The sequence below is a fragment of the Peromyscus californicus genome, unplaced genomic scaffold (genome assembly GCF_007827085.1).
Source record: "Peromyscus californicus insignis strain IS unplaced genomic scaffold, ASM782708v3 Scaffold_8__1_contigs__length_139910024, whole genome shotgun sequence".
NCBI lineage: Eukaryota > Metazoa > Chordata > Mammalia > Rodentia > Cricetidae > Peromyscus > Peromyscus californicus.
Window position 1 is genome coordinate 91336703 of NW_026294606.1, and position 10252 is coordinate 91346954.

General features: G+C 56.9%; 1 protein-coding gene across 1 annotated transcript; it reads right to left on the reverse strand.

Moving 5' to 3' along the window:
- Window positions 1-15: 15 nt before the first annotated feature.
- On the reverse strand, window positions 16-9616 carry Osgin1 (oxidative stress induced growth inhibitor 1). The gene is made up of 6 exons (XM_052727657.1): window positions 9481-9616; window positions 5239-5343; window positions 4254-4390; window positions 3699-3890; window positions 3470-3561; window positions 16-2063 (listed from the first exon to the last, which is right to left on the reverse strand). The coding sequence occupies exons 2-6, from the start codon at window positions 5303-5305 to the stop codon at window positions 1115-1117; spliced, it is 1437 nt and encodes a 478-aa protein (XP_052583617.1). The 5' UTR covers window positions 5306-5343; window positions 9481-9616; the 3' UTR covers window positions 16-1114.
- Window positions 9617-10252: the final 636 nt, after the last annotated feature.

Consider the following 10252-nt stretch of genomic DNA (forward strand, 5'->3'; position numbering starts at 1 on the left):
GCCCGCGCGCGCCGCTCCCGCCGCCGGCCCCGCGGCCCGGACACCGCGGGGACCGCCAGTGCCGGGGGGTGGGGGGGCTCCCCGGACCCCGAGCCACGTGCTCCGCGCCCGCCGCCCCCACCCCGCCGGCCAAGAGCGGAGGCAGGGGACTGCCCACGGGGGCGCGGGGTCCGGCGGCCGGACTCTGGCACAGTCGCAGAGGGGGGATGGCCTCGTGCACACGGGGCTGCGGGCAGGTGTGGAGGAGGGTGGGGGGCCCCCAGGATTGTGTCCCGGTCCCCACCAGGGTCCCGCTGACCCCCGGTCCCCTCCCCCGTGGTGCTGGTGTCCAGCGAGCCCTGAGCGCCCTCTGCCGGCCGGTCCTCCCCGCGTCCCTTCCTCCCCTCCTCCACCCGCGGACGCCAGTTGCCCTGAAGGCAGAGCGAGAGGTGGAGAATTGTGCAAGCGACTCAGACTCAAGAGACGTGCATAGGGGGCCCAGGGCTGGACAGCAGCCTGCGCAAAGGCCCTGAGGCAGGTAACAGGGAGGTGAGAGCAGACCAGGGGATTATAGGGTGCACAGGACTGCCGCAGGTTTCTGGAAGCATCAGTCCCTGCCCAGACTCTCCAGAGTCTGTAACACAGTACCCAGGACTGCTGTACCATGGGGCTCCATCCCTTCCTTGTTTTCCTGCTGCGGTAGGCCTTACCCAGGGGCCCAGTACGGGGTCTGTTTGCCCAGCCACCCCCCAAGCACAGACTCTTCAGGCACAGTGGAGGCACTGTTGGTTTTATTATGGACCTGGTTCGGAAAGGTTAGGCCTGGAGCCCTCCTAAGTGGGCACTCAGCTGGCCCCGTGGTGCCAGCACACACTGATAGCTTCAAGGGGGCCCAGGCCCAGGCTTCTCTGGCCTATGGCTGCTGCTCTCACCGTGGGCCTTGACTAGCCTGAGGATGGGGTGGCCTGTGTTCCCCATGCCTCTGGGCCAGACAGCCCATCCACAGGGCTCTAGTCTTCGTCTCCTGCTGGGGAGACTGGTCCCCACATGGGAAATCTTTAGATGGGCTCATGTCCCACGGGCTGTGATGAACCCCTTTCTCTTCAGGGCCTGGTGTCAGGGCATCTGGCTGATGTTAGGGTGGTTTCCTGGTCTCCTTCCTCAGCAGGGAGCTGGCAGCAGCCAAGGCCCCACCTTGGACGAACCTCACAAAGTTGTCCCCAGCCAGTGGCCCCAGGGCATATAGGCCCTCCTGGTGAGTGCTCTCATGGGTGAAGGGATCCACATCAATGGGATTCCTCTTGGGGCTCAGTGGCTGATCTGGGTCTATGACCAAGTCAGCACCTGCCCTGGGGAGGTAGGAGAGGTTGGGGTGGGAGCCAATGAGGACCAGCACTATGGAGACTCCAAAGAGCTGCTGGCCCCCTTGTGGGTCCTGGAACACTGCCTGGTGGTCCTCCTTGAAGAGCAGAGGCCGGTGCTCAGGGAGGCTGCGGTAGCCCTCATAGGGGCTGGGTGACAAGATGGACTGATCACGCATCATCTGGTGCACCTTGTGGTATTCAGGATATAGCATCTTGGGCAGCTGGTTGAACACCAGGCCAGGGTCATGGACAGACCGGCGGAAGGCATGGATCACCTGGATGTTGTAGTGGCGAGCAAAGAGGACAGCGTCGGCCGCAGACAGCCCAGCGCCCACAATCAGCACCGGGTCCGAGTTAGGGTTCACGGTGCCTGCCCGCAGGGCTGCCTCCAGGGCTGCCAGCTCGTGGTGGACAAAGGGCAGGGTCTCTCCGGGGATGCCTAGCCGGGCTGGGCTGTCAAAGGTGCCCGTGGCCAGGACCACGTTACGGGCCCACAGTGAGAAGGGCTGGTGGCTGTGGTCCTTGGCAGTCAAATAGCCTTTCACTTGGAAGAGGGGGCTGGGTGCTTGGGCCTCAGGACTACCAGGCCCAGACTCTGCCTGCTCCACAGCAGTGACTACGGCACCAGATACAAAGTTGTGGCTCAGACCCTTCTTGGTCACATAATCCCTGTAGTAGTGGGCGATGTCGCCGGCTGTGGCTCTGCTGTTACGGAGACCTCTGAGGAGGAAGCAGATGTGGGAGCTGGGTGTCAGAGACAGGCATGGAGGTAGGCAATACCCGTGGTAACAGCACTCCCAGCTGGGGCCAGGCTTTGATGTCCCTCGTGAAAAGTGGAGCTAACATAGGGAGCTTGAAACTCTCTGCGCCTCAGTTTCCCTATTGGTGAGTGTGTCAGGAACATCCCATGACGCCTTGGGAGAGTCTACAAGGTTGGGTGCAAACCAAGGGCCTAGACTGGAGCTTGAGCATGGGGATGACTTGTTTGGGCTGGCCAGCCAGTGATGTTATTGTCCAAAAGCTGGTGACTACCAGCACTCAAGAGGCTGAGGCAGGAGGATCACCAGTTTAAGGCCAGCCTTGCATGACAAGATCCAAAATAAAACTCAAAAGCTCTATGTAAATGTAGTGAGATCTCACGTCAGTGAAGTTCGGAATGAGGCCAAGAGTCTATACAGCTAGAGTTCAGAGCAGGGCTGTACTGGAGGAGGGGGAGGGAGGAGGGATGGGGGGCAGTGGAGGGCTGGGCAGCAACCTCTGAACTGGCCTTGAGTGCCATGGCAAGGCACTCCTCAGTGGTACTCAGGGCTTCCCTATCCTTTTCTATGTGAGTCACCCCCAAATCCCCTCCCCAGCTGAGGACTGAACCCAGGGCCTTGCCCTTGCTAGGCAAGCACTCTACCACTGAGAAATTCCCAACCCCCAACCCCATGAGTCACATTCTGAAGTGTGAACTTTACAATATCCCACTGAAGCCCCTAGCAGGTCCTGGGTCACACAGGAAAGGCATAGGAGGGTGTGTGTGTGTGTGTGTGTGTATGTGTGTGTGTGTAGGGGTGGGGGGGGGGCTGCATCATCATTTCTGCTGCCATTTTGATTGTATCTTCCCTTTCCAGGGATAGCGGCTGCAGGGTCTGTGATGCTGGAGGGGAAGTTGGCTTAGCATAACCTCAGACCTTCCTGTACCTGGTTGTATGACTCCACATGGCTGCAGTCACCCAGGGCAGGGATATCTGGCTAAGGGTGACTCAAAGGCTAGGATGCCCGCAGGCCACCCAGGAGCTATAGAATTTGTCTGTCTGTCCGTCATTCCCCTCTCCTGTCTTTTGTGAAAACTGTTAGAACTGTCCTAAGAGGCTACCTGTAGGAGTGTTTCTCACAGTGGCGCACGGGACAGAGGCCAGTGGCTGGCAGTGGATCACTAGGGTAGGGTATTTGCTGAACCAAGGACATGGCCCCTTTAGGACAATGACAAGGCCAGGTAAAGGGGAGGCTACAAGCACCTGACGTCCCTCCTCATCTGCAGGGACACAGTCCACCAGAGGCAGAACCAGAGAGGCCAGTTGGATCTGTGTGTCGGGGAGTCTCCTCTGCCCACCCAGCCTCCTGAGGGGGGTGGGGCTTACCTGCATTTCTTCCGCATCCAGTCCTTAACCTGTAGGTCTGGGAGGCTCATCCACTGGCCTTGGCTCAAGGTCACCATGGAACCTTCAATGGACTGCAGAGAAAGGCGTTCTCAGGCCCAGCCTGGACTGATAGCGCCCCCTCCCAGGGTTGGGACAGATGGCAGGAGAGGAGACACAGGAAGAAAAGGAGGTACAAGGAGAACAGGGGTGACTCCAAGGGGACACTCACATGCCAGGCGCCCCCAGGAAGGTTCCGCCCCAGGACGAGGTGGGGAACAGCACGTTCCTTCTGCCGCTTCCAGGAGAGCACCGAGTCCATGCTGCCTCCAAAGTCTGTGTCGGGGCGCAGGAGGGCATCAAAGAGCAGGGCCACAGGGCTCTGGCTTCGGCCTTCAAGGCCTTCCGAAAGGTACTCCAGGTCCTGAAGAGGTGGGCACAGGTCAATGGGACCCCCAGAGGATAGCAGAGCCCCATTTTGAAGCTAAGAGGAACTGGTTACACAGAGACCTCTCTGCTGGGTATTTTGGGGGGGACTGTCACTGTGATCCCTCTGGGAGCCCAGGGGCCCCAGTGAGTGTTCTTAGAGGGAGTCCCTCATTGAGACCCACGGATCTAATGCGTAGTTAGCTGACATGGTATCAGCAGTCTCGGAAAACCAGCCCAGCTGCTCCTGTCCTGTTTTATGATTGGTTTTGTGGGCGCCTCTGCTCTGTGCTTGGTTTTCCAGGGAGCCCTGGCTTTTCCCTAGGAGAATACCCCTCCCACACTCGTGTGTCAGACTCACCTGGTCCAGGATGGAGACCCCCGGAGCCTCAGCCAGCTTTCTCTGCAGCAGAGGATGTGGGTGGATGGCCCCTGGCTTCACGTAGGGGATGTGGCCAGAGAGCAGGTAGGACAGGCAGATACCCGAGGGGCCATTGCCTGCAGAGACAGGGGCATCAGCAAGACTCAACCTGGCTGGCTACGCCTGCATTCTGTGAAACACTCACCAAGCCCTTACTCTGTGTCAGATGCCACGCATAATAATGACCAAGAAATAAAGCCATGAACAGTGGTCAAAGGCTTCCTGTGTGAAAGGTCTCTAAGTGCACTTCTGCGGTGATGCCAGTGAGGAAATGGGCAGAGAGAGGTTAAGCAAGTGGCCTCTGTTCACACAGCCGACAAAGGGCTAAGCAGGGCTTCTCACTCAGAGACAGACTCTACAGCCATGCAAGCCTGAAATTTGGGAGGCTGAGGCCGGAGGATCTGAAGTAAAGGCCAGCCTGGGCACATCCAAAGTAAAAGGAGGATGGGGGTGTAGCACAGAGGACTGTGACAATGAGGCTGAGACTCAGAGGTGACAGTCCATCAGTGGGATGGATTGCTTCAAGCCCTGTGCATGGTGGGTGATGGCTATTTCTGAGTCTGCGTGGACCAAAGCTCCTCCTAGCTGGATCAGAGCTTCCTCTGCCTGTCTTATCAGCTCTCCCCTGCTCTTACTGACATCCATCGGCTTTTCACTTTTAAAATGTCCGTCCATGTGGTTCCACCTGGTTCTTGGATTCTCTTTCTCAGTTTTGCAGAACTGAGGACAGGAACCATGGGCCCTATCTTTGTGCACAGCTGTGGACACGGGGTCATGGTGTAATGTTTTATGCACACAGCCACAGTAACCACATCAGCTTCATTTAAAGACAGCCATCTAGAGGCCAGCCTCAGCCTTCCTGGCCTCAGACCCAGGGGTCCCCAGAGCACCAGTGTACCCCCTACCCTGCCAGGGTGACACTTACCGATGATGACCACTGGGAGGGGCTCCGAGCTGCTGGCCCTGAGGGAGTCACGCCTCCAGGAGCTCATAGCTGGGGTTGGAGTTCAGCTTGAGGCTGGCAGCGGACCTGGAGAGCAGAGCAAAGAGAAGCCCCTGTGATCAGGGTGAGGGACTGCATGGCCAATTCTCAGGGGCATTCTGGTGCTCAGCACGGAGTACAGGGCCCCAGGGGGCAGCCACAATATGCCTCATCTTGCCTTCCTCTCCTCCCACATTCTCTGCAATCCAACATGCCTGTCCCCAGCCACACGGGGCACCTGCCCTCCTCCCTAGCTGCCTGGGGACCGGGAACCACTATCTCTACTGAGCCTTATGCCATCCATCTCCCCACTTCACCTCAGGGAGGGGATTCCCTGCCCAGTGGGGGGCGGGGAGCAAGACAAGAAGACTTCTTTGGTAGCTGCAGTGCCACTACCCAACTGGCCTACACAGTCGCCTCCTTACTGGTGACACTGGTTCATTGCCAGACCTGAGCCTCTGTAGGCTGTGCCAGTAGAATATTCTGGAACACCTGCTTGGGTAGATTTAATGCTGGGAAGGCCCTGCCTGACTTCCTGCTCAGGGTGGGACTGGACCTTGGACTTGGGGAGACTCTGACAACTGGATTTGGGAAAATGCCAGCAAGTCCCAGGTTCTGGAGTTCATGCGCCCCCTGCTGGCCACAGTGCCTAACTGCTCAAAGCACCAGAGCGGCATTCCCAGGCGGGCAGCAGGGGCGGGGCAAGCCTCCCCCAGGAGCCTCAGCCCTGTGTCCGTAACCAGGGGGCCACAAACAATGTTGAGCCCCGAGGGGGGAGCAGGGATAATGAGCTCCTCCAGTGACCTGTCCCTCCCATGCTGACCCTGGGCGGAAGCTGCTGGCAGGACTTTAACCTAAGGCTAACTGATGATTAAGACTGGACCATGGTGCAGGTCCCCGAGAGCTGCAGATTCACCTAGTGGCAGCACATTGGTCTGAGGTAACATCCCCAGAACTCTTACAGAGGAGGCGGAAATCTGGGGGTTGTATATGAACTCTCTAGTTTGGAAAAGTGGCCAGTCAATGACGCACCTTTTCACAAATCCTTCACGGGCCAACGAAACACAGCTGGGGCTGAGTGGGACTTGTGTGCTGGGACACAAACAAGAGCATCGCCTACCAGGCAAGTCCAACCAGTCAGACGGGACAACTGACCTCACAGCAGCCAGTCCCTGGTGCTGGCATTTCAGTGTTCCTCCGCTGGTGGCTGTGAGGGTGAGCCTCAGAGGAGGAACAGCCCGCCAGTGGAACATGCCCCTGCACCTCACTGTGATCTCATGGGTGGGCTGGCCAAGAACCATCTTTCTGGTCTCAGTTGTGCTCAGGCTTTGGGACAGCTTCCCTGACTTGTAAAGATGGGCCCTATGTCCCCAGTACCCACTGTGTCCTCCTCCTCCTCCTCCTCCTCCTCCTCCTCCTCCTCCTCCTCCTCCTCCTCCTCCTCCTCCCGGGAGAGTGGAGGTGGCTTCCTGCTGATATTGGAGACCACACGGCCTTCCCCACACAGGGCCCAAGAGGATAATGGGGTAACATGACCAATGGCCATAATTGTAGCAGCCGACACCAGGCATTGCCATACAGCTGTTTCCACTCAAGGGCCAAACCCTCTACACACACCAGTTTATGCTTATAACACTTATCTGGGTGTTACAAGTACTCTTTTGATCACTCCCAATTTACAGGTAGAGAGGCTGGGGAGCTTTGCTGCAAGGAGCCTGTTCCACCTCCACCGAGCGGGGCCACCCCATTCCAGAGCCTTCTCTGTGCTCCTGCAGGTGTAGGGGGCTGCAGACTCCTGCAGCGTGCAGCTGTCCCCTTTCCCTGCAGCAGAGTCTGGCCCCAGTGGCCTGCTGCGGGTCAGTTTCTCACTGACTAGAAGGTGCAGCTGTGCTCAGAGCCTTGGTGATTCAGGCTGTAGTTCCTGGAGGACTCCCCTCCCCAGTGCACATCAAAGGGCCTGGGGTTCCTCCCTTCCCGTCTTCACTGTCCCCAGGAACAGGAGCAATAGAGTGTAACATCCTGGCAGGCCGTTTCCTGTACATTATCTCCTTTCATCCTCATGACAACCCACTTCTCAGATGAGGAGACTGAGGCTCCAGGGGAAAAGGCGAGCCCCCTAAGTTTCAGAGCAGGCAGATAACAGAACTGAACATTTTATCTCTGTGGGCAGAACCCTACCAGACATTCCAACATCCCTGAAAAAAGCGTGCCAACTATCCCCAGAGACCTGAGGTGCCCACTCTTTCCCTCTCTGTAATACCCCAGCATATAGCTCCTCAGTGATGCCAGCAGGAGGCCCTGTCCACACAGGCCAGATCCAAGGGGATGCCCAAGTTGCTTCACAGGAAGTAGGAGGAGCTAACACACTAGAGGACTTTGCACTCCAGGACCAGCCCCTTTCCCAGCACAGCTGGCAGATCCTTCACCTGGAGCAGCTGGATGCCATACATGTGAGGTCACCACCACCAGGCCTGGACCCCAGAGGTCACATCCTCCAAGCTGCTCACCCTCACCACCACCCACAAACACTAACTACAAAGTTATAAAGCAAACAAGTTCTCCGTACTCCTGTGAGCTCTGCTCAGAGGCTTTAGTTTGTAGAGTTGGAATAAGCTGCCTGGTTTGTTTGAGTCAGGGTATCATGTAGTCTAGGCTGGCTTTAAACAACAATAAACCTTGGATGGCCTTGAACTCTTGATCATCCCGCTGCACCTCCCAAGTGCTCAGATTACAGAAGTGAACCCCACCCTACCCTCCAAGTTTAGAATAACCCCTTTTTAACATGATGGTGTCTTTCTGAGTCCCTCTGGTCCGGCAATGCTGACAGAAAAGCTTACACTAGAAATTACTGGTTTGAAGGACCAGGGAGATGGCTCAGAAGGACCTGAGTTCGGATTCCCCCTGCTCCTGTAAAGAGCAGATGTTTATAATCCCAGATCTGGGGGGAGGTGCCCTGGAGATCACTGGCCGGTCAGCCAAATCGATAGCCTCCAGGTTCAGTTCAGAAGAGCCAGGGAAATGGCTCAACAGGTAACTTGTTACATAAGAGTGGTAACCTGATTTGATTCCTAGAACCCACATAAAGACGGAAGGAGAAAACTGACCCCTGACCCCTGAGGGTGGTTGTCTGACCTCCACACAAGCTTTCTCTCTCTAGTTAAAAAAAAAAAAAAAAAAGAAAAATTAAAAAGTAAGGTAGTCTTCCATCCAAGTACTAACCAGGGCCCTCTTGGTCTACAGAGCAAGTTCCAGGACAGCCAGGGCTACACAGAGAAACCCTGTCTTGAAAAAAAAAAAAAAAAAAAATATATATATATATATATATATATATATATATAAAATAAATACATAAATAAATAATAAAAGTGTGGACAGTGATTGAGGAAGTCACCAGGCATCGACCGCTGACCTCCGCAGGTATGAGCACATGCACACAAAAATGAAAAGTAGAGTTTCTCAGAAGTGTCGCTAACTGCCCCAGGATCACACCGCAGATATTTCTGAGGTTATGAAATCATCACACTGGGGAGGGCTGGGGCCATGTACCATTTGCCTCTGAGACACCCAAGAGCTGGGGTTTCTTATCCCCACTACACAGAGAAAGAAACTAAGGTAGGGTGGAGGAAGCATCTTGCCCAGGTCTCGGACCGCCTAGTCTGGTCCCCTTCCCCTCCATTCCCAAACAAAGCAACAAGTAACAGCTGTGACAGCTGCTAGAGACACAAAGCCCTGGGGCAGGAGGAAGTGCGCAGTCAGCCAAGTATTACCTGGCCTTTGTCACAAAGAACACTTATTCCAAGTGCCCGCCCCACCTGAGCCCAAGGATTCCTAATGCCCCCCCTCCATGGCCCACCACGCTCTCCAAGCACCTTCCCTAAGCCAGGTGCCCAGGAACCCTTGCTGTGCCCATTTGTGCCCAGTACACAGGACACAGCACCTCACTGGGCTGTAGACACGGTGGCCTTGGATGCCTCCCAGCAGCAAGGCTACCCACACTTCTTCCTGTCAGAATACTATTCCATGGGCTGGATGAGGCTATCGGGCTAGGGGCTACTGGGGAGAGGGGCCCAGGCTCCTGGCCATGGCCATGGCTGGGCGGTGCAGGGGGGACTCCCAGAGTCCTCCCTGCTCCGCTCCCCTGCCTGGCTATCATTTCCCACCCACAGTCTTGTCCAGGCCACTCACCTGATGGGCAGTAGCTGGAGGGAGCTGGTGAGCCTGGGTTGGCAGGACACTCAGAGGAACTTGGTCACGGTGAGGGACTTGGTCACGGTGCCCGGCTGCAGGAACAGGATGCCCGTTAGCCCTGGGGATCCCAGAGGCTGTGAGAGGCCCAAGGCTAGCAGGGGTATTTCACTGCAGGGCTGGGAGGAGGCGGAGGCAGGGGCGGGGCCAGGAAAATCACTTTCATAAGCGTGAGTCAGCAGGGGCCCCTGGGTGAATGAACTTGCCCCTGGCCAGCCTTAAAGGGCCCCTGCTGGTCAGCTCCCCTTCCTGAGCTCAGTCTGAGGGAGGAAGTAATGACCCTTGAAAGAGATCACCTGGTCTCGTCCCTACAGGAGGGACAACTTGGCCATGTGCAATTGAAATGACTGTCCCGCTGGCCCCTCAAGTACAGAAGGCGACTCTTCCACCTGGCTTCCACCCCAGCTTGTGTGCGCGCACTCTGGCGGTGCAGAAAAAAGCCCTCAGGCACCAGCCTGACCCCGGACAGTCCCCAAGCTGAACTTCCTGGTTGGTGGCTCCGGACAAACCTCAAGTTTCCTCATCTGAAAAGTGGGGTTGAGTGGGATCCCTTCCTGGGCTGGGGTGTGTGTGGGTCAGGGGGTTGTGTGGCGTCTCCCTGGTCCTCACAGACCTTCTTCCTGGAGGGGTCACACCACCTGCTGAACTGTTTCTGAGCTCTCTGAGCGGAAGCTCAGCCCTGGGGCGGCATTGCTGGCTGGGATAGCACTCC

Coding starts and splice junctions, on each gene's coding strand:
- Osgin1 (XM_052727657.1), bottom strand. CDS start 5,305: ATGAGCTCCTGGAGGCGTGACTCCCTCAGGGCCAGCAGCTCGGAGCCC. Junction 3,891..4,253: donor GGGTCTCCATCCTGGACCAG/GTGAGTCTGACA, acceptor CCACCTCTTCAG/GACCTGGAGTACCTTTCGGA. Junction 3,562..3,698: donor TTCCTGGGGGCGCCTGGCAT/GTGAGTGTCCCC, acceptor CTTTCTCTGCAG/TCCATTGAAGGTTCCATGGT.